At 56.3% G+C, this 27,648-nt stretch overlaps 4 protein-coding genes across 6 annotated transcripts in view; 2 read left to right on the top strand and 2 right to left on the bottom strand.

Moving 5' to 3' along the window:
* The first annotated feature begins 666 nt into the window (after positions 1-666).
* FADS1 (fatty acid desaturase 1) lies at positions 667-12,422 on the top strand. 2 transcript variants are annotated; one of them, XM_033860806.2, is made up of 12 exons: positions 672-1,022; positions 2,945-3,055; positions 3,624-3,821; positions 4,488-4,589; positions 4,693-4,821; positions 6,522-6,582; positions 7,698-7,774; positions 8,678-8,775; positions 8,944-9,040; positions 9,291-9,370; positions 9,479-9,604; positions 9,958-12,422. In XM_033860806.2, exons 1-12 carry the CDS (start codon positions 831-833, stop codon positions 10,007-10,009), a joined length of 1,323 nt encoding a protein of 440 aa, XP_033716697.1. In that variant the 5' UTR covers positions 672-830; the 3' UTR covers positions 10,010-12,422. The 2 variants fall into 2 exon arrangements, with proteins under 2 accessions (XP_033716698.1, XP_033716697.1); XM_033860807.2 differs by lacking the exon at positions 4,488-4,589 and having other exon boundaries at positions 667-1,022.
* Positions 12,423-14,346: 1,924 nt separating this feature from the next.
* Positions 14,347-17,151, bottom strand: FEN1 (flap structure-specific endonuclease 1). The gene is made up of 2 exons (XM_004312642.4): positions 16,937-17,151; positions 14,347-16,240 (listed from the first exon to the last, which is right to left on the bottom strand). The coding sequence occupies exon 2, from the start codon at positions 16,220-16,222 to the stop codon at positions 15,080-15,082; it is 1,143 nt and encodes a 380-aa protein (XP_004312690.1). The 5' UTR covers positions 16,223-16,240; positions 16,937-17,151; the 3' UTR covers positions 14,347-15,079.
* A 132-nt stretch (positions 17,152-17,283) lies between these two features.
* Positions 17,284-27,558, top strand: TMEM258 (transmembrane protein 258). Of its 2 annotated transcripts, XR_004527649.2 has the most exons (5): positions 17,284-17,394; positions 19,319-19,428; positions 19,895-20,031; positions 26,824-27,029; positions 27,125-27,558. XR_004527649.2 is itself a non-coding variant. In XM_033860803.2 (4 exons), exons 1-3 carry the CDS (start codon positions 17,392-17,394, stop codon positions 20,019-20,021), a joined length of 240 nt encoding a protein of 79 aa, XP_033716694.1. In that variant the 5' UTR covers positions 17,291-17,391; the 3' UTR covers positions 20,022-20,031; positions 20,645-20,750. The 2 variants fall into 2 exon arrangements, 1 of the variants encoding a protein (XP_033716694.1); XM_033860803.2 differs by lacking the exons at positions 26,824-27,029; positions 27,125-27,558 and adding an exon at positions 20,645-20,750 and having other exon boundaries at positions 17,291-17,394.
* MYRF (myelin regulatory factor) overlaps positions 21,295-27,648 on the bottom strand; it is a 35,203-nt gene continuing 28,849 nt past the window's right edge. Inside the window, exons 23-27 of the mRNA XM_033861734.2 lie at positions 26,275-26,380; positions 25,955-26,029; positions 25,480-25,585; positions 24,062-24,136; positions 21,295-23,882 (exon numbers count right to left, since the gene is read on the bottom strand). Of these exons, the coding sequence (XP_033717625.1) occupies positions 23,802-23,882; positions 24,062-24,136; positions 25,480-25,585; positions 25,955-26,029; positions 26,275-26,380 (443 nt within the window). The 3' untranslated portion in view covers positions 21,295-23,801. The remainder of the gene's footprint in view (positions 23,883-24,061; positions 24,137-25,479; positions 25,586-25,954; positions 26,030-26,274; positions 26,381-27,648) is intronic.

The following is a 27,648-nucleotide window of genomic DNA, read 5'->3' as shown; positions in this document are numbered from 1 at the left end:
CTGAGCAAAGTCAAGCGTTAACCACTCCCACACCCCAGCGCAGATAAACCGTAATTACGCTGTTTCAAGATAATTGCCAAGGGTTCTCAGGCTCTTAACTTCCAGCCGCACAACTGGTGGAGCGGCGTGGCAAGGAGGCGGGGGTTCATCAGGTGGATCTCTGGAGGGTCAGCGTCGGGAGACTGGCGAGGACGCCCCCAACCCAAAGACGAGGCCCCTGGGACAACCCCTCTCCACCCCCCCCCCCCCCCACAAAACCCCTCAATCTCCAACCCGCGGGCCCGGCAGGCCTCCCAGGCCGCGAGACCGGCCCTCCATGCACCCACTCACCCGGCTCGGCCGAGCCCACCCTACCTTAGTAGCCCAGGGCGCCCGCGCACCCGGTGCCGCCGCCCCGCGAGCCGGGACCCGCACCCAGGAGCCTCCACAGGAACCGTTATCTTGCCCGCGGCGCCCCCTGTGAGCTACAGGCGTGAGTCGGAGAGTGGGGTCCAGCGGCGGCGACCCCGCAAAGAGCCCGCGAGGGGGCGCGCGTCCCCGCGCTCAGCCGGCCTGCCACGACCCTCCTGCAGCGCCCGCCCGCGCGGGGCCGGCGGGAAGGCGGGGACTCGGTCCCCGCGCCACGCGGCTCGACCAATAGAAGCGCGCGCAGCGGGGCTCGGCGCCGACCACCTCGGTTGCTGAAAACCCGACGCGCGGGCGGCGGGCTCTAGGCGGGCGCCAGCGGACCGGCTCCCAGAGCACTCGAGGCCGGTGCGCGCTACCCCGCAGGTCCCGTGCGCGCGCCTGACCTCCCTTGCCCAGTCGTTGCGCGGCATCGCCCGGCCCCGATGGCCCCCGAGACCCCGGCCCAGGGGCCTATCCCGCGCTACTTCACCTGGGACGAGGTGGCGCAGCGCTCGGGACGCGACAAAGAGCGGTGGCTCGTGATTGACCGGAAGGTGTACAACATCAGCGAGTTCACCCGCCAGCACCCCGGGGGCTCCCGGGTCATCAGCCACTACGCGGGTCAGGACGCCACGGTGAGCGCTGCCAGTCCAGGGAACGGGAGGAGGCGGGGCCGGGCGGTCGGAGCCTGGGGCTCAGCGCGCGAGACAAGAGATTTGGCACTCAGGGCCGAATACTCTAATTCGGGGAAAAGCCGGGAGGCGCAGGAGCGTCCCGGTTGCCAGGTGATTGGGTGTGCTGCGAAAACGGGATGCAAGGGCAGGAGAGAGGCTGCGAAAAGTGGAGTCTGGGGAGTAGGGAGGGAGGGAGGCCGGCAACGTGCACGCACAAACAAAGGGCCGCGCCATCTGTCTGTGCGCTCCGTCTGCTGCCCGGAGTCTGCGGTCTCCAGGCGTGGGCAGTCCCCGGAGCAGGGGTAGGAGAGAGAACAGCGGGGATGTGGAACCCCCGGACGGCGGCACCGCCGAGACCAAGGGAGGAGGGGTCAGTGGCAGGGAGAGGGATCAAGTCTTGACCTGACTTGGTGGCTGGGAGGGAAGCGCAGACGCGTCTGGGCCGAGCATGCCGGACTAGACTGGCGAGCGTGAGCAGGGCAGAGAACGAGGGAACCACGCTCGGGGATTTTCCTGAGCGGGGAAGCCACCTAGTGCCCGCTGCCTTAGGAACCCCTGCACAGGGTGAAGACCGGAGGGTGGGGAAGGGGCAGCACCGGCCAGAGAGGGCTAGCGCCTGCTCTTGCACAAAAAAGAGTGGGAGCAACGTGCTGAAGGGGGTGGGGGCTGCATCAGCATACACTTAGCGAGGGCCCTGGAACAGTCCTGGAATCCTGTGGGGAGGTCACTCAGCCTCAGGCCAGCAGCTGTTTGCAGTCCTGGGCTGTAGGCCCCGTGCTGGGTAGCATCCCTCCTCCCTCAGGCCTCACTGCGGGCCAGCGCGCGTCCCAGCCCCGATTCTGTTGCTTCCCTCTCTAGACGACCTGCTCTCGGAACTAAAGCACCTAGCACTTCCCTTCTGGGTTTGAGAGCTGAGGGTCCACTCCTTGGGACCCAAACATTGGAGCGTTCGCTTCGCCGTGTCCCCTCCCCCTATATCCTTCCCCCATCCTTCGCCTAGCGGCGTGACCCCTTCCACTGTCCCCAGCTTTCTCCCTGCCATCTCGGAGCGCGCCTCGGGCCACTAGGGTTCCCGTGATGTGGCGGTACAGCCTAACACGGTAAGGACCCGCCGGTCCCTCCGACGCGGCTGGCCTGGGAGTCGAGGCCTGAGCCTGTGCTCGTCTCAGGAGTGACCACTGGGGAGCTCAGGCAGTGGCCGAAGGTGAAGGTGTGGACTGGCGCATGCGTAGACGGAGCAGGCTTCCTGCAGTGTGATTTAGGGCCGGGGCCGGCTGCAACGGAGACCGCGATTGGTCCGGATGTGTGGTGCCACCGGCCGCCGGCTCCGCCCCGGCTCCCTCCGCCTCCAAGCTTGTGGCTTTGGGCCTGGGGCTGTCTGACCTTCAGGACATTAATCTCTTAATCTAGTCGCTGAGGACCCCGCCTTGCGGAACCAAAATTAGTGCCCTAGGGCAGGGGGTGTTCAGAGTGGGAAGGGAAATATGGAACCCCAACCAGAACAGCAGCGGAGGGAAGGGGGAGAAATGCAAGAGTCCTCCAGTTGGACACAGGGAGTCTCCCTCAGCACATTTCATGAGACACCTAGAGGAGAGGCCAGCCCAGGCAGGTCTTTCTGTGGTCGCCCTACCCGTGCTTCCTATTCCTTGGCATGGTACCCTTCTTCCTAGAACACAGTTGTTGGGTGATCCTGAGCTGTGGACACCAGGGACAGGTCTGAGCACTCTCAAAGGGCAGCTGCCTGGAGGGGGGTGGGGTCTGTTTGAACTTGGGTACAGCCTCCTTGCTGGATCAGGAGGATGGTCCTTGGTGTGAGCCCTCCACAAATCTTGGGGGTGCCGGGCTGACTTCCTCACTGTTCTGCCTTCTCCCCAAACTTGCAGGATCCCTTTGTGGCGTTCCACATCAACAAGGGCCTTGTGAGGAAGTATATGAACTCTCTCCTGATTGGAGAACTGTCTCCGGAGCAGCCCAGCTTTGAGCCCACTAAGAATGTGAGACCCCGTCTGCTGTTTGGAGATCCTGCAGTTGTTGAGGGGCAAAGGGTAGAAGGAAGCCCTAGATATGATCACAGGGGACCACAGTCAGTAGTTCTTGGGAATCTCGAGATCCTTGCTTCTCCTGCATAGTTATTGGGTTGCAGGGCTTTGGAACCTGTGGTTCTCACAAGGCCACCACCACCATCCCCATCCTCAACGTGAGACCTATCGACCGAGCACTTATTCTGTGCGAAGCATAACATCATATAATCCACATACAGTTACAGATGAGAAAACTGAGTCTCAGAGAGGTTAAGCAACTCGGCCAAGGATCACACCATTACTAAGTGGCAGAGCAGTGGCTTGAATGAATTCTGTTTAACTCCAAAGACCACATGCTCTTAGACTTAATCCCATATCACCTTCTGTCATCCCTCCTCAGCATTGTGGTATTTTTACCTAGGACCGTGGGCTTCCCTCAGCTACCTTGGTGGGGGGGCCTTGAGCTTAAGAGGGTCCTTGGCTCCAGTGCTGGGTTGCATCTGGGGAGAATAACACCCTTTCCATCTCCACTCTTCTACAGAAAGAGCTGACTGAGGAGTTCCGGGCGCTGCAGGCCACAGTGGAGCGGATGGGGCTCATGAAGGCGAACCCTGTCTTCTTCCTGCTGTACCTGCTGCACATCCTGCTGCTGGATGTTGCTGCCTGGCTCACTCTTTGGCTCTTTGGGACATCCTTCCTGCCCTTCCTCCTCTGTGCAGTGCTGCTCGGCACAGTTCAGGTGAGAGCCCTCGGCTTGTCGAGAACACAGCCAGCTCAGCTTCCGTGGGGAAAATTCTTTGTACCCCTCAGGAGGCCAAGGAGCCCTCTGTCCAGGGCAGAGCTGAGGACACATGGTAGAGTTGGTGCAGAAAGAGCACACATTGCGTCATCTGTGGCTTTCATCTGCTCGTCTTCACCACGTGCACCTTCATTTCTCCCACTGCCTCTCCAGCCGCTTCTCCCAGGGCTCCCTTCTTCCCGTGGCATTTCTCCTCTGAAACTTCACATTCAGGTTCTGTCACAGTCCAGGTGTGCCAAGAACCAAGATTCTGGTTTCTCAGCTGGGGCCCTAATACTTGGCTGTCAGAACCATTAGTTAAGCCTTCTACTTGCCTGAGTTTGTCACTCTGTCCTGTTCTGTAGTTTGGATGTTCAGTCCATCGGAAGTCACAGAACTCCAGAGCTGGGGACACCAAAGAACAGGGAAGGGGTAGTGATTTGCCCTAGCTCTCGTGTGAGTCAGTGGCAGAGCCAGAAGCAGGACCCAGGCTTCCTGACTCCTTTCCTGATGTGCTCAGTTAGGCCAGCACAGGCCTAGGTAGATGAAGGACGAGGGAGAGGCTGAGTCAGTTGAGACAGATGCAGGGCTGGTGGGCTGCTCTCAGCGCTAGCCTTTCTCACCCAGGCCCAGGCTGGCTGGCTGCAGCATGACTTTGGACACCTGTCCGTCTTCAGCACCTCTACATGGAACCACCTGCTACATCATTTCGTGATTGGCCACCTGAAGGTCAATGGGACGGGGAGGGACTCTGTGAAACTCCAGTCAACAATGGGCTGCCTGTGGGAGGGGGGGCACCAGGCTTCCATACTCATGCCCCGCTTTTCTGTAGGGGGCCCCTGCCAGTTGGTGGAACCACCTGCACTTCCAGCACCATGCCAAGCCCAACTGCTTCCGCAAAGACCCGGACATCAACATGCACCCCTTCTTCTTTGCCTTGGGGAAGATCCTCTCTGTGGAGGTGAGCAGAGGTATCGGTGAAGGTCTCGGAGAATGGGAACCAGGCAGCACACAGGGCTTGCAGGGAAGTGCTCACAATGCTGTCAGTGTGGGCAAGACATTGGGGGCCGGGCTGGCTGGCTGTTTGGAAGTTGTGGGACGCCACAGGCAGTAAGCAGGCTGCCCAGGACACTCACCTGTCCTCCCTCATGAGTTCAAGTCAGCAAATAGCTGTTGCAGAAAGGTACCCCACGCTGCTAAGGACCCAAAGGATGACCAGATTGCTGTGCAAACCCTGCTTGGCCTTGAAGGTGATGGATGGCCTCCTTGCAGGTGCTTTTTAGACACTCCCACCCCAGGCAGTCAGCCCCCTGCACTTTGTAATCCTCTCTCTTACGCAACGGCTACACTGGCTTACTCTTCTCTGATGCCCATTATCTAGAATATTCATTCACTGAGTAATTCTTCCCACCCGCCTGATCCTAGCCTGACTTTCAGGGTGGTCAGCACTGGGTTTGAGTTGTCATCTGAGGGTGTGAGCAACCATTATAATGCAGCTGCTAAAGCCTGGGGGTGGGTGGAGATCTGGTGAGCCTTCAGTGAGTGCAAAGTGATGGACGCTGGGAGTGGGCAGGGGAGTTCTTTACAAAGTTAATTTAGGGCTTCCCTGGTGGCGCAGTGGTTGAGAGTCCGCCTGCCGATGCAGGGGACATGGGTTCGTGCCCTGGTCTGGGAAGATCCCACCTGCCGCGGAGCGGCTGGGCCTGTGAGCCATGGCCACTGGGCCTGCGCGTCCGGAGCCTGTGCTCTGCAACGGGAGAGGCCACAACAGTGAGAGGCCCGCGTACCGCTAAAAAAAAAAAAAAAGAAAAAGAAAAACAGTAGATGGACTCATGAAAGAAGGGTGAGCTGGCATTCTGCTCTGGGGTAGAGTCCCTCCTGTGCCCTGTGGTCATCTGGTGGCCAGAACTGACCAGGACACGGGGAACAGAAGGAGCCATGACTCGAACACGAGCGCAGAGCTTCGCGGTCATGGTTGTGAGAGCTCCCGCTAGGGGACCCGGACTGACCGGCTGGCCTGGCAGCCCTGGCAGCCCCAGCCTGTCTCTATGGCCGCTCAGCTTACAAAATCACCACCAGCCGCTGGGGAAAACCTTGCCAGAGCCTTCAGATTGCCAAGCTGATTTTGGTAATCTTTCCACAAATATTTGCCAAACTGTGCTTAGCTTTCAAGGGATTTTATAAAGCTCATGTTGACATTTGAAGAGACCGAAAGATTTGGAGAAGGTCAGGGGCTGGATGTAGAGGGGATCCTGGCCCGGGTAAGGGTAAAAATTGTTGTCTGTGGAGACCCTGGTGTCAAAAGAGGACCAGATGGAGAAAGGAAGGGGAGGTGGAGGGGCCTGGAAACCTGACAAGGGCGTCTCGGGCTGAGCACGAGGTGTACTGAGGACCTGCAGGCTCCGCTGTGCCCAGGCCTCGTGTGGGTGTGGGCCACCGAGCTGCGTCCACGCTGTGGCGCGCTTGGCAAATCCAGCAGCCCGGGCTTCACGCGCCAGGAGCTGGAGGTAAGGCTGGGCTTGTTGGAGCCTTCCGTGGCGCCAGCAAGCTGACGGCCCCCGCAGGAGGCCTCGGCTCCTGAGCAGGGAGAAGCCAAGGTCACGGGGAGGGGAATGGGTGACTGGCCTGTGGGGGCTGATGTGTGTTTGCTTTCCTTCACAGCTTGGGAAACAGAAGAAAAAGTACATGCCGTACAACCACCAGCACAGATACTTCTTCCTGAGTGAGTGTCCTCGTCCAGCCCCGGGGGGCGGGGCTTGCGACGCTGCCGCGGGACTGCGGTACTTGAAGTGAAGGCTGGAGGATCTCCACCTGGAACAGGGTGCCCCCTGCAAGGGGACAGTCTACCTTCTCAAGGGGCAAAGGCAAGAGTTAGGCTAATGTTTGGTCAAAGGTCACTTGTGTTGGGGGCAAACTAGTTCCTCCAGGCCCACCCTGGCTTCCACAAGGGAACTGAATGGTGGGGGGCCATCCCGACTAAGTCTGAAACCTCACTTTAAATCTTGTCAAACAGCCCAGGGCTAAGGTGACGCAGTGGGACACAGTCTAACACCCAGAAGGACAAAGGTAGATAGACTAGCAATGGGAGGATTGGATCTGAAGAGGGAGCTGGGGAGAAAACATTGCTGTGGTTGTCTTAAGCTCTTTCTCAAGACTGCTGTGTATATTCCCTGCTTTAAAAATCTCCATAATGTCTAAAATTTTTTAAACCCTTTCAAAAATTCAAATTTTTAAAGGAAAGGAGGGGATGAGTCCATTGATCCCATTTTCGTTCAAAGGAATTTTTTTTTTTTTTTTTTTTTTTTGCGGTACGCAGGCCTCTCACTATTGTGGCCTCTCCCGTTGCGGAGCACAGGCTCCAGACGCGCAGGCTCAGCGGCCATGGCTCACGGGCCCAGCCGCTCCGCGGCATGTGGGATCCTCCCAGACCGGGGCACGAACCCGCGTCCCCTGCCTCGGCAGGCGGACTCTCAACCACTGCGCCACCAGGGAAGTCCCAGAGCAGTACCTTTTTAAAGGCACAGGAGCAGAGCAAGTTCCATGCGTGGAGCTTGTCTCCCCAGCTATCCTTTTCCATGGAAGAGAATGCCACGTTCCCCCCACCTCACCCTCTCAGCATCCACTGGGAGGTTCTGCTTTCTTCAGACTTGCATTCATGCCCACCTCCAGCGCCCGTCGGTTCCAATGGATTGAGGACTGCCGAGGCAGCTGGAGGGGCAACAGGAGATGGCAGAGGGGCAGCCCTGTGCTGGAGGCCATCTGTCCAGCACCAGCTGGCCCTTTAGTGACACTTTAGTGCTGCTCACACCTCCCCCCTTGTGTCCATTTCCTCCCCAGTTGGGCCCCCAGCCTTGCTGCCTCTCTACTTCCAGTGGTATATTTTCTATTTTGTTATCCAGAGGAAGAAGTGGGTGGTAAGTATCCATGGCCCCCACATCCTTTGTCTCCAGTACCCTGAGGGATGGGAAGGGGGTTCTCCAGGGGAAATCCCACTAAGATTTACTCCAGGCCTAATTTAGAGCAAAGTAACAGAACCAGGTATAGACCCTTCCTTATCTCTAGGTGAGATGACTTGGGCTCAGCAGGCAACCTGACTCCTGATGCCCTATTTAATTCAGCGAGTTATCTCCTGAGGTTATTGTGTTCGGCATAAAGCAGGGGCCAGGCTGGGGAGGGGGAAGATGAATGAGAGACGGCACCTTCACTCGGGAAACTTCTGATGAAACAGGATGTGGTTGACACCAGACAGGAGGTACAGGCAGCAGCTTTGGGGATTCCGAAAGGGGCCTGACTGCCTCTGGCTGGATGGGAGGCATCAGAAAGGACTTTGCAAAGTCCCTTACCTAGCTGGCCTTGGAGGACAGGCGGAGGCAGGGGAGGTGGGATGGACTCTGAGCAGAGAAGCTGGGAATTAAGGGGCGAATCTGGTCACCGGACATGCGGTGGAGGACTCGGGTGTCAGGGGAGGAGGGTGGTGCAGAAAACTCATCAGCGATTTGATCAGGGCACTGGCACAGACTCAGCCACGATCCTGGAAGACTCACTTGGCAGCGTGATGAAGGGGTGAAGGATGGAGATGGGTTGGGAGGAAGTGGAGGCAGGGAGACCTGGCACCTGTGAAGGAAACAGGCAAGGAGGGCTGGGGGCGCCACTAGGAACGGAGCGGAGCTAGATGGTGCCGGACAGGGCAGCTGGGAGAGGCTGCCATGAGCACTCCAGTGTCAGGACCGGGGAGGATGGCTGCTCCACGCAGAGGAACAAGTGCCGTGAGAGGAGAGGTGCTTTGTGCCGTCACAGGGCTCTGCCTCTCGCTGCAGGACTTGGCCTGGATGATCAGCTTCTACGTCCGCATCTTCCTCACTTACGTGCCGCTGCTGGGACTGAAAGGCTTCCTGGGCCTTTTCTTCATGGTCAGGTAGTACTTGATGGGGGAGGAGGGAGCGGCGCAGAGATGTGTGGGAGTAACCAGTCTGGTCTGGGGGCGTTGGCTGGGGAGGGTGGCGGGGTTGGAGCAGCTTCTGAGCGAGAGTCAGAACTCTGGGCTCTGCTTGTACTGGTTTTGTCTGGGTGTCATGTCCACCAGGTTCCTGGAAAGCAACTGGTTTGTTTGGGTGACACAGATGAACCACATCCCCATGCACATTGATTACGACAGGAACGTGGACTGGGTCTCCACCCAGGTGAGGGACAGTCACTTGGAAGACCTGGGCACAACTAATAAGAAGGGTGGGTGGGCACAGACCCAGGGTAGGGGGTGGGCGGTGGTTGACAACAGACGCTCCCAAACCTTGCCTCGTTAGCCTGAAGCTTCTCTCCTGCCACCACGTGGAGAAGGGAGTGACCAGGGACAGGCCGGCTTTGCCTGGAGAAGGCTGGGCTGGCCTTTCCATCTGGTACCCAGAGCCATGCTCCCCCAACCTTCTCCTCCAGCTCCAGGCAACATGCAACGTCCATAAGTCGGCCTTCAATGACTGGTTCAGTGGCCACCTCAACTTCCAGATTGAGCACCAGTGAGTAGGGAGGCCTGGGAAGCAGGGACCTGGGGAGGGTCCACGTAGGAGGGGGATCGGGGGGCCACAGGAGCTGGAGCCACTGACTGTCCCCTGTTCTCCGTGAAGTCTTTTCCCCACGATGCCTCGACACAATTACCACAAAGCGGCTCCCCTGGTGCAGTCCCTGTGTGCCAAGCATGGCGTAGAGTACCAGTCCAAGCCCCTGTTCTCAGCCTTTGCCGACATTGTCCAGTGAGTATCTGAGCCTAGGAAAAGGGCTGGGAGGGCTGGAAGAGGGCAGGGCACTGGGGTCAGTGGTGAAGTATGGGGTGGGAGCCACAGGAAGGTGTCCCCAGCTCGTCTGGAATGGAGGTCACCAAGGCCAAGGCCAGGTGCTCTGTTGGTCTTGTGGCCAGTTTGGGCCTTTGCTCTCAGTGCCATGGCCCAAGCCCTTTCTCAGAAGCAAAGGGGAGGCGAGTGTTCAAGTCAAGGGGGCCTTACATCACCTCTGGAAGGGCCTCACTGCTGCACTTCTGGTGGGTATGGCTTTGGGGCTCCTCTCCACTCTGTCTCCCTCACCGTCTGCTCCCATCTTGTCCCCTCAGCTCACTGAGAGAGTCCGGGCAGCTCTGGCTAGATGCCTATCTCCACCAGTAAGAGCAGCCTCCCATCTGGAAGAAGAGCCTTGGAGCCAAAGCAGAGGGGGGCTTGGGGACAATGCCACTACAATCCTAATGTTCAGAGGGGGTGGGTTTGAGGAGATAAAGGCTCTGACTCAAACCCCTCCCCTTTATCTTCTAGGCACAGATCTAAGACCCAAAGAGGGGTGCGCAAGCCCCCTGGAAGGAGGGGTGGAGCTGTTGGGACAGGGATGTGAAAGTTTTGTTTCCTTTTTTGTTTAGCAGATGCAAGTGGTTGGTGGGCAAAGAGGGAGTCAGGAGGGTGTTAGAATAGGGAGGGTCTACTGAGCCCAGAAATCAGGAAGAGATTTAGCACTAAAATTCCACCCAGGGGACTTCCCTGGCGGTCCAATGGTTAAAACTCCGTGCTTCCAATGCAGGGGGCGCAGGTTCAATCCCTGGTTGGGGAACGAAGACCCCACATGCCGCACGGTGTGGCCAAAAAAAAAAAATTCCATCCAGGAAAGGGAGGAGCTCATCCCACTGGTCCACTTCTCAGTGCCTTCTCCACTCTTGCTTGCAAACCTCAGAAGTTCGCAGGCTGGAGGAGGACAGAGCAGCTCAACCTTCTGGGCATGATTTAGAAAGGAAGCATTAGCGCCTGAGGCCCCGCAGCTTGGCTCACTCTAGGGCTAGGTGTGACCCATGTCTGCCTCAGGCTCCTGGAGAAGCAATTTTTCCACTTTTAGAAGCAGGGAGGGCAAAGGCCAGGGCTGTGGTGTCAGAGGCATCTGGCCCTGAAGGATGCTGCCACTACAGGATTTGGTCCCGCATTCCATCCAGGGTACCAAAGGAGCATGAGGTCCCAGGGCTTGCCAAAACAGCCAGCAGAGAGTCGCTGGCCATTAAAAATCCTTTCAGCTTTTGACCACCACCCGAGGGAGAGCACACTCCTAGGATGGGGAGTCTACTTCTCGCTCCATAAGCAGGTGGGCAGACGGGCGCTTAGTCTTCTCCTCCACAGAAACAAACGGGGGCTCCCAGGGGTTTCCCTTTGCTCCCCAACCTGTAATTCCAAATTTAATAAAGTAGCAGTTAGTGAGCACAAGTGACCAAGCTGGGAGAGGGTGAATTAGCAGTCATGACGAAAACACAGGGTTCAGTCATAAAGAATTTAAGGGCCGTAAGAGATTTTCCATCACCTAAATTATGTAGCATTACTTCTGAGCAGGAGCAATGGGTTAAGTGTAATGACTTCATAGTTCTAACCGGAAACAGGAAGGGGAAAACGCAGACGTTTGTGATCTCATGGCTGCCCTTCAGCATCCTTCCTCTGGCAATTCTGTCCAAGTACCTTTCTCTGCTGGAGACCAGGTAGGAATTTAGGAGAATCTCTTAAAGGTATATCAGTCTAATACTGAAATACAATTTTTTTAATCTCCGGTTTTTTTTAAAAGATAGAAACAGTTTAACCCATCTCTAGAGAGTGAACACAGGACTGTGCCCCATGGGTTGCCAGCGTTCACACCCTTTCCCCTTCCCACACCCACGGCCTTGCAGGTGAGGTGAGGGGATCATTCACTTGTCCCAACAGCATCTACTCGAAGCATATTGAGCATTTTGGACACTGGAAAGAAAGTACCTTAAACTACAAGGAAAAAGCAGAGACCTGGGAGAACTCATATTTAGTTTAGGAAAGGAACGGCAAGGAGATGAGAATGGTAATCAGGGAGGTGAAGGTCCTAAGGCATGCTGGGGTGGGATTAGAGGCACCACCTAACGGGAAGGCTGTTGTGATTACTCAGAGGTTTGTCAAAACAAAGACAGACTTAAACACACACACGCACACACGGCAGAACAGGTTACAGAAGGTTTTAGATCTTTTCCATTTGGGCAGAACCTGGCTTGAAACAGTCTGGGTAGAACAATTAGGAGCAGAATTGGAGAGTTCTACTTGCACTGGCGCCTTCATTCCAGAACAGGTGCTGAACCCAGCCCATCAAGCCATCTGGCTTTGGGCCCAGGCTGCCTGATCTGAGCAGAGCCAGTGAAACTTACTGAGCCAAGTCCAAGCCCTCAAAGCACCTCAACCACTGTGGCCTTCTCTCCTTAGCCTGGACCAGTGTGGTCTCACATGGCCACCAAGGGACAGACTAGTGACAAAAAGCTCAGACGTCGCAAGGTAACATGAGTGATCTCAAATCCAAACAATGACATGAGAAAACAGGATTAGAGAGGATAAGCTGCCTCTGGTCATAGATGTGGCAGAACTAACATTTGAACTCACTTTGTAAAAACTCCAACTTCTATGCTTACCTTTGTGACTTTCATCTTCCTACCACTTTGCCAGAGGCATTTTCATCAGACCCAATATCATCCTTTCTGTGTGTGCCAGCTTTGTTACCACACGCCAATGGAGTAAAACAGAAATAAAGGTAATTTTGACCAAACGAAGGCTGTTATAATCCACGATCCTCTCCTGCATCTGTTGACAGGAGTCCCTGTACCTCTGCTACAAGTTACTATCCGACTCTCACTTCTTTCTGAATATGAGTCCCCATACTGACTCCCCCTTGCCTAAGCCCCTTGGGGCAGAGGGAGGGTCATCAGGCTGCTGTAGAAACACCAAGGCACAGGTGGACTGTGGCAAGGAGAAGAAAGGCCAGCCCATTCCCATGATACCTACATGTTCCAATGCTAGACTGCCTGTGTGCGCTAGCCCATTCTAGTGTTTAGTGCACTGCTTCCTACTACCATGAGGCAATGCCCTCACCCTTTTAAACTCTGATAGTCTGTGTAGGTAGTCTCCGTAAGTTTCCTTTTTGCCTAAATCTCTGTAAGGCGTAATACCTCAGAGCTGGACTGCAAAGCAATGCCCTTTTAACACTGCCCTACTAGAACAGCTCTCCTCTCCAAGCGAGAATATTAGAAATGTGCTAGGGCTCCCCTGGTGGCACAATGGTTAAGAATCTGCCCGGCAATGCAGGGGACACGGGTTCGAGCCCTGGTCTGGGAAGATCCCACATGCCGTGGAGCAGCTAATGCGCCACAACTACTGAGCCTGCACTCTGGAGCCCGCGAGCCACAACTACTGAGCCTGTGTGCCTAGAGCACATGCTCTGCAACAAGAGAAGCCACCGCAATGAGAAACCTGCATGCCGCAACGAAGAGTAGCCCCTGCTCGCCACAACTAGAGAAAGCCCGTGCAGCTACGAAGACCCAGTGCAGCCAAAAAAAAATTTATATTTTAAAAAATGTGCTAAGTAGGATTTGCAGGATTGATTTTCCCTGCAGTGGTTAATAAACTGGAAAAGACCAGGTAACTCAACTTCAAAAATAAGAGGAAAACAAACCACACGCTACCTGCTACCACAGGGGACAGGCCCTTAACTAGAGCTACTGCGCTGAGGTGGTAACACCTAAGTCTTCCCACCTCGGCCCCATCACCATTACTGCAGGCTTAGAATTGAATTACCTGAATGAGAAAATGGAGCTCAGGAAAATTCCCTGGCGGTCCGGTGGTTAGGACTCCACGCTTCCGCTGCAGGGGGCACAGGTTTGATCCCTGGTCGGGGAATGAAGATCTTGCATGCTGCGTGGTGCAGCCAAAAAAAAAAAAAAAAAAAAACAATAAAAAAAACGGAGCTCAAATAAGTTGTGTGGCTTGCTTCAATCTGGAAAACTGGTTTCATTTGTCAACTGCTAGAGACAGAGCAGTGAACAGATACTAAGATCGAGAGTTTGAAAACTACTGGTCTTTAGTCCTACCTGCTTAATCTGTTGAAATATTGTCAACTTAAATTTCAGACCACTTAAGTGTCCTTGGTTAACTTTAAATGGCAGTAAGTGATAGGAATGCTACAAAATTAGAAACTCAAACAGGACAGCCCCCTATCAAGTTTTATTAGGATTATAAAAATTTCAGAGTGCAAAAACATCCCACCTCTACGAAAAACAGTAACCTGAAGCTGACGTCACAAAGGGAACAAAAAGGGATTTTCGAATGGCAGCTTTCACGATTTACAAACTGGTAAATGCTTGGATGCTATGAAGTAGTTGATCTAAATTGTGAGGATTTCTCAGAGGAGCTCCTTTATCTCACACAGTAGGTGGAAAACTAGAAATTCGTTCAATTTATTAAAACTCCTTTCCCAGCAAGATAAGCTAGGCACCATCCTCTAAATGGCTGAAGTACTGCCAAAGCCGCTTTGACCATTCTATGGAGCACAGTGCCATCTCGTGGCCACTCAAACCACCCATTACTACAGTGCAATTCCAGCATGTTAACTTGGAGTGAAAAGAACATTTTAAACTGCCTGAAACCTGAGGCACTTGAGATGTCTTCAAATGTTCTCAAAGAACAGGACATTCTGGTTACTTTTATAATTTTATTGACTCTTTTCTCCTCATATCTTTCAAAACAAAAAACGCAGCATCTTATCCCAAAGTTTCAACTCAACTAACTGCCTCAGAGAGGCCACGTGAAGCACCACCACTTTATGCCTCTGAATAACCACTGTAAAGACTAGAGTTATGTACATAGCAAGTTCAGGTTTCTGCCCACCTTAGGACACACAGCTGGTAATCAAACCCTTGTTGCCAACTCCAGGGATTCTGCCTGTCTTATGTCCCGGCAGCTCTTCGCGCCTGTTTAAGACTGCATCTTCCTGATGGCTACCCTTTAGGGTGGGTCAAGGCTGAGCCAAAGAGCACAGTCTAGTCCCCCGGTCACCTCCCACCAGCCCCCAGTTGCCCAGGCAGGAAATCATTTCCAGTCTTTTGTCTCCACCATTTATCTCCCTCTTTCTTCTTCAAAACTTGTTGCTATCACTTTCATGTAACAATGGATTCAGTGTCCATTAAATGGCCTGAGAGGCGGCTTCAGCCTGACATTTCCTGAGCTAAAAAAGAAGAAAACAACAAACCTCTGTGGCCTTTCTGCCATGAGATCACGTAACAAAGGGAAAAGCACTACTGAGCAGGGTGGTGCTAGGGAAGCAATGCAAGGCCCTCCCCACCCCCACGGAGGTTTCTCCCGCGCCAGCTCTTGCGGGGACAACACGGCAGATATTCTGGGGTCAAGGAGGTATAATGAAGGGAAACCCGTTTATTTTCCCCTTTTGAACTTCCCTGCTGCCCCAGTCTTGGCCTTCTTCTTAGCGGACCCCTTGGGTTCTGGCTCCTTGCGCTTAGCTGAAGAGAGGGAGCCGGTCACCTTGAAGAAATCATCCAGGCGGCCCTGGGTGCTGCCCTGGCGGCTCTTGCTCAGCCTCCTGACCCCGCTGCGGATTCGCTCCTCGGAGAACTGCTTTTCACCACACATGAACTTGACGAGCTCTTCTTCGTTCGGCTCGCTCCACTTCAGCTCCACAGACTCCGGGTCCAGCACCTCGGGCTCCAGGAAGAGCTGCTGGGCCTCCTTGTGGAGCCAGTTTTCCGGCACAGGGTACTTGTTGGGGTCGAGCCGACGCAGGATCTCCTCGATGCTCTTGTGCTTCTGGATGAGGTCCACGGCCCGCTTGGGCCCAATGCCCCGAATGGTCTCACAGTAGTCACTGCCCAGCAGGATGCACAGATCCACAAACTGCTCCTGGTTCAGGCCCAGCTCCTGCAGAACCCGGCTCAGGTGGAACTCCTGGATGGGCAGCTTCTTGGCCTCGCTAGCAGTCAGGTGCCGCATGAGCACGGGGCTGCCAAAGGTCAGGCAATCCATGTCCTCGGTGGCCGCGGCGTAGACTCTGCCGGCCTTCACCAGGGCGGCGCAGCTGGCCTCAGCCTCGCTGGGCGCATCGAGGTATGGGATGCCCATGAGGCTCAGGAGATGCTTGCACTCATCATTGTGCTGCTTGGTGACCTTCACCAGCCGCTTCGTAAACTTCTCCACCTCCCCTTCGGCCCCAGCAGCCTGGGCCTGCTGCAGCTGCTTCTCCGCCTCAGCCCGCCGCTCGCTGCGTTTGGCCAGCTCCCCTGACTTCAGCTGTGGCGGCTTGCCGTCAAAAACGTACACGGGCTTGATGCCGTTCTCCATCATTCGGATGGTGCGATAGAACATGCCCATCAGGTGGCTGGTGGTCTCACCCTCCTCATTCTGCAGCACATCCCCCCCTTGGCGAACAGCTATTAGGAACTGGTAAATGCTCATGGAGGCATCGATAGCCACCTTGCGGCCAAAGTAGCTCTTGATGTCATTCTCCCGGATGGCACTGGGGGCCACGTCGGCAATCAGTTTGGCCAGTCCTTGAATTCCCATAGCAATACAGAGGGACAGCTAAAAGAGAAAGGCAGGTAAGACAAGGAGAAACTTAAAGGATGCAAAAGGAGGAAGGGTCACCAGGGGTGCTGTCTCACCCACTTCACGGCCTCGGCTAAACGTATCTAGCGCAACAAAACGACACCAAGTCAGCACCTCGGAAGATGAAAAGAACAAGACAGGCTCCCATCGTCAGGAAACGTACAGTCTAGTAAGGAAGTCCTCTCAATTCATACTAAGGCCTCCTGAGAGTTAACTAACAGACAAAAACCCCGACAAAGATTAAGTGCTCCGTAAACGTTTTCCCTGCAGAACCCACTCGATCCTTTGGTTCGTGCCTCAAGCTGCCTGCTTTGCTAGAACGTGTACCGAGGGGACAATGCCTCGTTAGCCGGGGCATCCTCCCCCTGCGTCCGACAAACGCAGGCAGGAAAGGGATGTGAACGAGTGTAGCTCAAAACAATGTCTCCCCTCCAGGAGCTTAGTCACAATACACAACGACCTCATGAGCTGGGAATTATCTTCTTTTAACAAATGATGAAAGAGGCTCGGAAGTTAAGCGACCGGCCCCGGGCTCAGAGCGGGAAAAGTGGCGGGCCCGCCTGACCGCGAATCCCGCGCTCGCTCCGCCCCGCCCGCGGCAGCCGCCGGCCTTCCCCAGCACCCGGGGCAAAACGGCCCGCCGCTCTCGGAGACGCTTCCGGAAGGGCTCACCTGGCCTCTGGAGCGCTCCGGCGTGGCCCAGGACAGATCTCAGCCCAACTCGCTCCTCAGCCCCGCCGCCTCCTCCGCACTAGCCGCTGATACACTCTAGCTCCGCCGCCTTCCAAAGCCCGCGCTCCCGTCACGTGACCTGCTGCGGCGCACAGCCTCCTGGGAAGTGTAGTACATGCCCCGGCCCTCTCGGCCAGCTTCTCTCACGACAAACAGTCCCGCCAGGGTGAACGGACTCGCTCAGCGAGCCGACCCTACCCTTCTCTACCGCTTGCCCCCACTCCACCCCGGTCGCCCCGCAGGCCTCAGATCCCGCCACACCCGAAACCACACGACTACAAATCCCACAATGCCACCTGTGCAGCTGCACTTCCTCTTCCGGCTGAACAGCGCGCCTGCTCCTGCCGACGTGTTCTTCCGGTGGCTGAGCGGCGGATTACCCTGTGTCCGGCAAAATGGTGAGAGGGTTGAGGGGAGTTCCGGATGGGACTTCGGGGACCCCTCGGGGCCCGTCCCGCGCCCTGTTTTTTCTCGCAGAAGCCTCAGATGTCCAAGGTCCAGAGGGCTGGAGGCTCCTGGATCCTTCGGCTTGGGCTGAGGGGCGGGGAAGGGAAGCCCCTTGCCGTGGACTCCTTAGGCTGAGGTTTTGATGGCATGGGCTTCTGATCTAACGATTTATAAGGATGAGGAGCATGGGGAGCATTTCTAATACCTTCGAGCTTTTATCTCTGTTACTTGTGATCAATCTGTTACCCCTGTCTGGAAAGTTTTTCCCGCCTGCCGAACTCGTACTCATACTACACGGTCCCGGGCAAAAGTCACCTTCTTGATGAAGTACTAACAACTGTCTCGGGCACTTGTCCTCTTTCTCCTGGGAGCCCCGCAACCTATGTACAGACCTCTTGCCACGTGTCATGGACTTCTTTGTTATTTGCCACGCCTCCTAGTGACCACCATCTGACGTGCCTCTGGCCCTGGGATGATGTCTATTCATCTTTGTATTTCCAGTGCCAAACACTGGGGCCGGCAATTGGAGGCTCAATCAATGGCAGCGATTGTCTTTATCATTTTTAGGGGGGCATAAATGTTTACTGAATTGAATTCCAGTGTCTCTGAGAACAATGAGGTCAATTTACTTCTCTAGAGTTGTGTTCTGGATTTTAGAAGCGTTGGCTGGTGGGTGACAATGGAAGTTAACATTTGTACAGAACTTTACGTTTACAGCCCTCTTTCACAAGCATTATCTCATAATCTTCCCTATAACCTTGGGAGGGAAACAAACACCTATTGAGCAACTACTCTATGCCAGGCAGTGAGTTAGACGCTATTGCGTTTGTCGCCTTTCTTAAATCATACGTCAGCCTCGTGAGAGAGTTATTATTATAATCACTTTACTGAGGCTCATGTTATTCAGTAGAGCCAGAATTTTATTTATTTTTTATTTTTAAAAAATATTTTTTACTTGTTTACTTACTTATAATTTATTTTATTTTTGGCTGCCTTGGGTCTTCATTGCTGCGCTTGGGCTTTCTCTAGTTGCAGCAAGTGGGGGCTACTCCTTGTTGCAAGGCCTGGGCTTCTCATTGCGGTGGCTTCTCTTGTTGCAGAGCCTGGGCTCTAGGCACGCAGGTTTCAGTAGTTGTGGCATGTGGGCTCAGTAGTTGTGGCTCGCGGGCTCTAGAGCGCAGGCTCAGTAGTTGTGGTGCACGGGCTTAGTTGCTCCACGGCACGTGGGGTCTTCCCGGACCAGGGCTCGAACCCGTGTCCCTTGCATTGGCAGGCGGATTCTTAACCACTGCACCACCAGTGAAGCCCCAGAATTTTAAGTTATGTCTTTTGCCTGTAGGTCCTGAGATTCCTTAATTGTGTAATGGGAAGAATACAAGATTAGGAGTTGAGATCTGGGTACCAGTCCAGAGTCTGTCTTTCAGCAGTGATTCTGAGCTTGACGTCTACAGACATGGGTTCATAAGGCTTCTAAAATTATAAGCAGACTTTTTCTTGTATGCGGTTTGTCCCAGGCAAAGAGTCCATACCTTTCATCACGTGTTTTTCATGGTGGCCGGTGGCCTCAGATAATGTTAAGGACCATTGCATTGATCTGTAGCTAATCAGTCACCTTCTGTGTGCCTCAGCCTCTGACCCTCAGCTGCCCATCTTGTCTCATATTGAAAAGACAAAGTGCCACCTTAGTTTAAGATGTAATTGTTGTCATTCCCAACCGGAATCATTTGACGGTGGTTCTGAAGGATTTCCACATTTCCCAAGCTGAAATAAGCTCCTAGCAGTCACAGCAGCACGAGGCTCCGTGATAACCCCATAGTGCCCCCAGATTGAGGTCATGGGATTCTTTGATGGCTCTGATCTCACGCCTTCCCTTAGGAGCTTGAGGCCATGAGCAGATACACCAGTCCAGTGAACCCGGCTGTCTTTCCGCATCTGACTGTGGTGCTGTTGGCCATTGGCATGTTCTTCACCGCCTGGTTCTTCGTGTATCCTTTCACTGAGCAGCCAGTGGGCCAGAATTAGTGAGGTGGGAAACTGAGGGAGGGACCATGCTGGGTACATGCACCCTGCCAGTTTTGTTCCGGTGTGGGGACGGGGGATGGTAAGGAGGTTGAGGGAAGGCTATTTGACGTCCAAAGTCAGGTTGTGGCCTTATTTTCCAGGTTCAGGTGAGCTCAGTTCACGCCTCCGGTTTCCAGGACAGTGAGCAGAGGGGCCTGGCTGGACTGGAGGCTAGGTACGGGGCCCTGTGGTGTGCTCAGGTGTCAGGAGGTACGAGGGCTAGTCCCGGCTCTGCCGCTCATTAGCTGTGTGACCTAACCCCTCTGGGCTTCATTTTCTTCATGGGTGCTGGAAGGGTGGTAGGAGCACCAGAGTCTAGGTCACCTCTTGGGCCCCTCTGCCCGGAGCCACGCCAGCCACCCCTTTGCTTCTCCTTAATTGCCCTGCCAGTTACGAGGTCACCTCCACCAAATACACTCGGGATATCTACAAAGAGCTCCTCATCTCTTTGGTGGCCTCGCTCTTCATGGGCTTTGGAGTGCTCTTCCTGCTGCTCTGGGTCGGCATCTACGTGTGAGCTCCCACGGGTAAGAGCAATGGCAGGGTGGGACACTGGAGAGGCCTCCCCACGCCCACATCAGCGGGGTCCTTGGGCCTGCATGACCCCTTGGTTAATGGAGTGAGACTCAGCAGAGTGGATAGGGACACCACACACAGGTGCCCCTTTCCCTGTCTCCTAATGGGGATTTGAGCCAAGTGGGACCACCTTTGTCAGTTCTGAGGTCTCCACACTGTCCAAGGCCTCGACCTGGCTCTGGGATATACTACGTAGGGCTGTGGGCACAGGCTTCCCGTGGTTACACATCTGCATTCTTACCTGTCATACGCAGTGATTGGAGAGCCGCTGGGGGGTGACCCAGCAAGGGGCCGGGATCTGGGACTTGCTTCCAGGAGTAGCCTTTTAGTTAGTTTCAACGTTTTCAGTCATTGAAATAAATTTTGACTAAGCGACAAAAAAAACCACCCACAACCTTGCTGCAGATGACCCACCAAACAGGTCACTTAGAATCCGTCGGCTCTGGTGGCCCTGCTTCCAAGGACTGTGCCCGTCAGCGCTTGCCCCAGGAGCGTAGGGGTTCAGTGAGAAAAGCGGATGGAAAGAAGGGTCACTGCTCTCATTCTGATACCCCTCTTTTTCAGGTACCAGCCAGGCGGCTTCACTGAATCCCTGCTTTTGTAAATTAGTTTTTTTTACTATGCCAGAAATGTCCCACCTGCTGCTCACAATAAAGGCAGATGTGTGACAGCCCTGCCTGGTGCCCGTCCTGCGGGGTGGGAGTGGTGCAGGTGGGACCCACGACTTCCCCAGTCCCACCCCTTCCCGTTTCACCTGCCTTTCAGGTGGTTCCTGCTTGCTGGGAAGCCCTGCCCTCTGCCTATGAGAGGGCTATGGGGAGTGTCTTATCCTTAGAATTGAGGGCTCACCTGTGGATAGGAAGGGGCTTGGCCTGCCCTCCACTGTGGCTTCTAGTGTAAACTTTTGTAGGAACCCGTACCAGTCAAGTCTGCCCTGGGCCAGTCCCCTCCTCTGAGTGGTGCCGGGGACCCTCGAAAGGCTCAGCTTTTCCCTAAGGTGGCTACTTTTAACCCAGCCAGGGCAGCAGCAGGTCCGTGGGGTGTGGCTAGGGGAGGGGCTGCTGCATCCTGTTCCCAAGCCGGGCCTGAAGCTACGAGGGATAATGGGGTACGAAGCATCCATTGGGCTCAGGAGCCCCAGTTGGTCCCAGGCCCACAGGCAACCCCATCTCCCACCAGAGCAATCTCAAGAAGATGGCGAGGCAAGCTCAGATACAAAGCAGTATTTATACATTTATTTATATACGTATATTTACTTCAGAAAAGAACAGTTCAGGGGACAGGAAGCAAGCAGGCCTGGGGCTGCTCCCCTCTGCCCACTCCAGAGTCAAAGCTCAGGGGCCGGAAGGGGCGGTTAAGTGGGAGGGAAGGGGCGCACTCTGCACACGCAGGCTTTCCGGGGGGCGGGGGCACTTGTGCATCGAGAGGCGCTGTGTACAGCTCGAAGCCTGGGGGAGATCGGCCCAGTGGCTACAGGAGCAAATGCCAAAAGGGAGAGCGGAAGGGAGGGTAGGCTGCTGGACCCGGGGTAGGGGATGGAGCCACGACACCCACTCACCGGCACCCGCCAGGCAGCTGTCAGCCTCCAGCAGGTGGCCCACTGGCCTTCCCTGAAGCCCCTTTCCCTCACTGGGCTTAAGGCGACTTTAGTCCAAGGTTGACCTCCCCCCGCCCCCCGCCTCGGCCCCAAACTCAGCACTGAGGACCCCCTCCCCAGGCATGGAAACAGCCAGCTGCCAACCAGATTGGGGCGATGCTGTGTCCAGATGGCTCCAGGGAGCAGTGGAGGGTCACCTTCCTGTTAAGCACAGGGGGGCTGCGGTCCAAGAACTTGTACCCCCACTGAGGAAGCCCCAGAATCCTATTAGAAGGGGCAGGGCTCGGTAGTTGTATGGCATTTAGGGAGGGTTCCCCCAGTGGGAGGAAGGAGAACAGAGCAGCGCTAAGTAAGGCTCGGCCGCCAGCATGGCGTGGGCAGCCACGTAATTCCTATGTCGGAAGGAGGAGCCACACTGGGGAGGGGGCTGGGAGGCTAGGTATCCTTGCTACCCCCATTCCCCCTGTGTTTCCCTATCCCTAGGAGAAGTGCTTTGACATCCATAGCAGAAGGGGGCCCGCGGTCCCTAGGCTTCTTCAAGATCCAGGTCTCCCACAGAAAGGCCTCCCACTCAAAGCTGAGAATGAGAGGTAGATGGGGCAAGGCCTGGCTCCCAAAGCGGTGGCAGAATATCACAGGGCAAGGATGGCATTTCCGTCCCCATTTCTGAACCCATGGCAGACACGACGAAATGATTTCCACTCTCCTTCCATGAGCCTGGATGTGGCCTCAGAAAGCTCCAGATACCCACTAAGAAAGGTTAACGTTGGCACTTGAGATAAGACTTCTTCCGTAACCCAAGCCCACCACTCTGCTCCTGGGAGGAGTGGGCAGAACTGGGACTACTGCCGAGCACGGGGCCCGCAGCCTGGCTGTCCAAGCCCAGCACAGGAGCCCTCGAATCTGGGGAGGTGAGGCCACCAGCAGACAAGAGTGGAGGGAAAGGCCAGTCCTGGTGGTCGGGAGTGGGGTGGGTGTCTCAAAGCTCCCTGGGACGGATCAGAGCCAGGGCCTTGCCTTTCAAGTGTCCCCCCGGGGCTCTGGCCCACTCCAGGCTTTCAATCTCCATCCTTCGACTCCTGCCCGGGTTTAAGTGCATTTTAGTAATTATTTCATTAATAACAGCAAAAGCTATTTGCATCCACCCACCAGACGAGACCAGCCTGCTGCCTCGCAGGGATTCCCGCTCCTCTGCTCAGAGACCTCTGTGAGCTCTGGAAGCTCCCAGGGGCCCAGGCCGCGGGGCCGCAACGCCATCTGGGGGCTCACAGGGAACTTCCTTCCCTTCGGGATACTCCAGGTTCAAGGGTCCAAGGCTTACCTGGCCCACTGGCTCCCCTGGTTCAGCCAGGCACTAAGTGTACACAAGGCACGTGATCGGTCCCCAGCCCATCCAGGGCTGGCTTCAGCTGCCCTGGGAGCTCTTGGAGCCAAGCTCTCCCAGGGAGAGGAGACCTCCTGGGCCATGCTTAAAGCTTAGAAGTCCAAGTCCAGTAACAGTCAGACCCTAAGAAGTCCACTACCTAGCCCTCCCCAGGGAGCAGCTTCAAGGGTGAGGGCTGTCTGCCCTCCACTGACTCGTGGGTCCAGCCAAGTCTCTGAGGGCTCGAGCCAAGCCCCTGCCGGTCTCAAAGGCGGACGGGTCCTCTCTCCAAAAGAGGGGTGGCTCCCAGTCGCAGAAGGGGAGGCAGGAAGGGTAGGCTCTGGGCCGAGTCACGGGCTTCCCCCGCCTCTGGGGCGCTGCTGCCCACCAGCCCTCCATCGGCCGAATCCGGACACATGTGAATCAGGCCGGCCTGGGCCCGGCAGGTCTCCCTCCAGCGCCCTCCGTGGTCTGGGGGCGCCGCCAGCAGGCCCAGCAGCTCCAGTGTGAGGACTTCCAGTTTCACCAGGCACGGGGAGGGCCGAGCCGCCTCAGTCCCTCCAAGGAAGTGTCAGCGGCGGGCTCCAGTGTAACACCATGGCGTCCAGTGTGGAGGGGCGCCCGGAGCCCCGGGCCCAGTGTAACACCATGGCGTCCAGTGTGGAGGGGCGCCCGGGACCCCGGGCCCAGTGTAACACCATGGCGTCCAGTGTGGAGGGGCGCCCGGGACCCCGGGCTGTGGCGCTGCCTCCCTGGGCAGCTCAGTCACATAGGCGGTAGAAGTGGAAGTAGTAGTCTGCGGCCGGCCAGACCGGGGCCTCCAAGCTGCAGTTGGCCTGACCCTGGAGGGAAGGGCAGTGGGAACCAGTGAGGTGGCTCCGGGGTGGGGGGGGGGATGCCAGAGCGCTCCCCGTGCTGACGTCGCCGGACACTGCCCATGTCCCGCCATGTGATCTTCAGTCCCCCCCCTACCCCCAAGCCCCACCCTGAACCTCTGGGGGCAGACGGCGCAGGTGCTCACCAGCAGTGCCACCCGGAAGTGATAGGTGAATCTGCGGAAGGACAGGATGGTTACTGGCCACTGGTGGGAGGTGCCCTGGGGAAAGAGGGGGGCAGAGGGGTCAGGACAGCTGCGCAGCCTCCCACCCCCTGTCCCACCCCAACTGGCATCCCCCGCCATGGCCGTCGCAGCCCTGGCTCTGTGGCATGGTTTACAAAGTGGAGAAGCAGAGATCTGAAGAGAGATCGCAGGGTGCACTTTCTACTTCGGGGAGCAACAGCGCCCACCGTCTGTGTGTACTCCGTGCCAGGCAGCCGGGGGCCCACAGCCGCTGCTCTCTTACTGCCTTCCCTCTCACCACTGTGCTCCGGGCACATCCAGGTATTTCGCTCACCCTATCCGCACTGCAACCCACTGAGGCGGTGCCGCTTACAGACGGGGACAGTGCTGAATCACCTGCCTAAACACCGAGGCTGGGCAGAGCTGGGATTCCAGCCCTCCCCGCCCAGGGCCTGAGCCTCTTCAGGGCTCTCACCCACTCCATCCTCTACTCAAGCTACTTTCTGCACCCCTTTTCTCCCCGGCTAGAGAGTGCATTCTTGGAAGGCAAGGCCTGTTTCTTCCCTACCTCTGTCTCCCCTCAGCTGGGCCCAGCACAGGGCCTGGGACAGAGGAGGCCCCAACAGATATTTGTTGAATGAACACACGAGTGGGTGAGAAGAAATTCCCTTAACTTGTGTTGAGAGTCACAACTTCGGGTCACATGGCCAGGGAGGAGCCCGACGGTGACAGGTTCCCAGACCAGGAGGCAGCCCCCTCCACACAGCCCAAGAGATCTTCCAAAGTCACAGATGGAACAATGCCACTGCCCCCGCCCAAGCTTCAGGTCCAGCCTCCTTCCCATCTCCCCGGGCGCACAGCCCTCGCCACGTTTCCAGCTCTGCCAGCGCGCCATGCTCTCCCTGGCCGCCAGGCCTCTGCACCCGCTGTTCCCCTACTCCTGGGACGCTGTCCCCTTTCCTTTCCCCAGCTGATCCCGTATTGCTCTTCAGGTCTCATCTTAATCAAACATGACTTGGGGGCAGCTGGCCTGACCCTGAGGCCACACAAGGTCAGCTCTCCCTGCCACGGGCTCCCAGGACGCCCTCCACACGCCCTCCCCGTCTCCACCATTGCGCTCACCCCAGGTTAGGCCTTATGGAACTGTTTTCCTCCCCAGGCCTTCGTCAGGGCAGGCACAGGGCCGGAAGACACTCAGTGGTGAGCAGTGCACGCATGCCCCGCTCCCTGCGACACAGAGGCCCAGGCCCCAAAATGTCCTCCGTGGAGATGCCTGCTCTCTTGACTCCAGCTCCCTCTCCTCTCCCGCTTGGGAGCCCAGATGTGCCGGCGCGGAGGAAGCTCCGGCCTGGCTGGCCCACAGCTTCCCAGTCTCCTACCTGGGTGTCCTGGTGGGCATGGAGGCTCTGTGGAAAGCCCCCCTCCTCACACGGCTCCTCCTTTGACATCAGGCTGCACAGCGCCACGGACACGGGGGCCGAGGAGCTGGGAAAGAGCCAGTTAGCAGGGAAGTGGGGTTCCGAGCTCCTCCAGCCCAGCCCGCTCCCAGCCAGCCCTCCACTCTACCTCCCTCACCCCGGTGAGACAGGGCACTGAATCCTCACAGCCTGAAAATGATGCGTAGCCGTCAAGGCTCTAGACGGCTACAAACCCTTTTCCATCCACTGACCCACACAGCCTTCACGGCCCCTGGGAGGCAGCAGCGCATTTCCCAGATGAGGAACCAATGCCCGGAGGTTGCCAGGTCACACAGCCAGTGAAGCATGGATCAGGCAATAAAGCTAGCACCCCTCCTCAGCCCCTCCCCCGGCTGCCTGGGACCACTGGGTCCCCGTCCCCCACGGCGGCACTCACTTCATCTGCAGGGTCAGGCGGAGGTGCAGCGGCGTGCTGCTGCTGATGGGGATGTGGTAGGTGACATTTCCAGGCCTGAAAGGGCAAAGCTGGCTCCTCAACAAGGCCACCCTGCCCTGCACCCCCCCACTCCCATCAACTCCTCAGCCCCCAGTCTACAGTGGAGCCCTTCAGGGGCCTAGAAAGGGGCTGCCCCACCTTGAGGGGAAAGTTCCTCCCTGAGGGGAGCAAGATCTGAACACCTGGACCGCCTGGGCTCATGTTACCAGAGGGAACCTGTCCTGGGGCGGGGGTGGGGGAAGGGAGGTAGCCAAGCCCACCTGCAGGCATCCTCTGAGGAGCAGTACTGGGACGTGATGGGCATCGAATTCTCCAGCACCTGGATGGAGGTCAGGGACGGCACTGGGTCTGCAAGGAGAGAGGCCACTGGTGCAGGAAGGAGCGTGAGAAGACAGGACACAAATGAGAAGCAGCCAAACCTGTCCTTGCCCGAGACTCGAATCAGTCATTCACACCTCAGCAGGAATAAATTTCAGGTTATTCTTTCCAGACTCCCACAACGGCTGGGGTCACGCCACCATCTTCCCCAGCAGCCCTAGGACTACACAGTTCCCATGAGCTTGAGGTGTGCCTCCCTGACGGACCCAGGACACCCACAAGTAGGGATGGGTCTTCCATATCCCCTGCATGGGGCGTACAGGAGCCCGCTCTTCAGGCCCCTGTCCCTGACTGCACACATCTCTTCCCAACTCGGGGTACAGTGATGTCAAGTTGGTAGCTTGAAATCAGCCATGGCGGCAGTATTCACACACACAAATCAGGGCCCCACTGTCCTTCGAAGACTCAGCTTTCAATGTCGCCTCCTCCAGGAAAGCCTCCCCAATCATCTCCGCACCTCAGTCCGGATTCTGTGCCCTCCCCAGTCGCCAAGCTGCCTGTGTGTCCCCTCAGAGCCTCACCACACTGCTGTTTTCGTGTCTGTGAGCCCCTGGGGGCAGGACACATCCATCTCCATCACCCCCGGTGCCCTGTACGGAGCCAGTCACAGAGAAGGGGCCCAGGAAACGGCTGCCTGGTAAGCATCTACCCCGTGGGGTTTCCCCATCACTCTGAACTTCAATCTCGGCAAACCAGTTTCTAAGCTTTTTTTTTTTTTTTTCTCTCTTTAAGCCACAAAACCCATCAAATGGAAGTTGATGAGGAAGCCCAGTACCTAGAGCAGAGGTGCCTGGTTGAAGCCAGGAAGGTTCTCGGCCTCCCCTTCAACCTCCAAGGCAGCCCTGGGGATACTTCAGAGAAACCCGGTTTGAAAACAAAGGGTTCTCTAGCTTTGTTAAAACCAAAGGTATGAGGTTTGGAAAACTGGGGGGACTCTGAACAGTAACCTTCTTGCCCTGGCGTGGTGACATAAAAGGAGCCACGTGGACTTGGGATCAAATTCCACCCCTGCCGCTAACAGGCTGTATGACCCTGGGCAAGTCACTTCACCCAAGTTTCCATTTCCTCATCTGAACAATGGGGACGATTCCTTTCTCGCAGGACTGTTGTGAAGATTAAATGATGCGATGGATATAACGCTATATAATCAGCCTGGCCTGACTCCTGGGACTTAGTAATGCTCAGCAAATGTCTGTCGACTGACAATTCTGCACCCAGGTATTCTGGTGATGGGCTGAAATGGGCCCTGGCCAGTG

Source organism: Tursiops truncatus, chromosome 8 (genome assembly GCF_011762595.2).
Source record: "Tursiops truncatus isolate mTurTru1 chromosome 8, mTurTru1.mat.Y, whole genome shotgun sequence".
Taxonomy (NCBI): domain Eukaryota; kingdom Metazoa; phylum Chordata; class Mammalia; order Artiodactyla; family Delphinidae; genus Tursiops; species Tursiops truncatus.
This window is presented reverse-complemented; position numbering and strand designations above follow the sequence as displayed.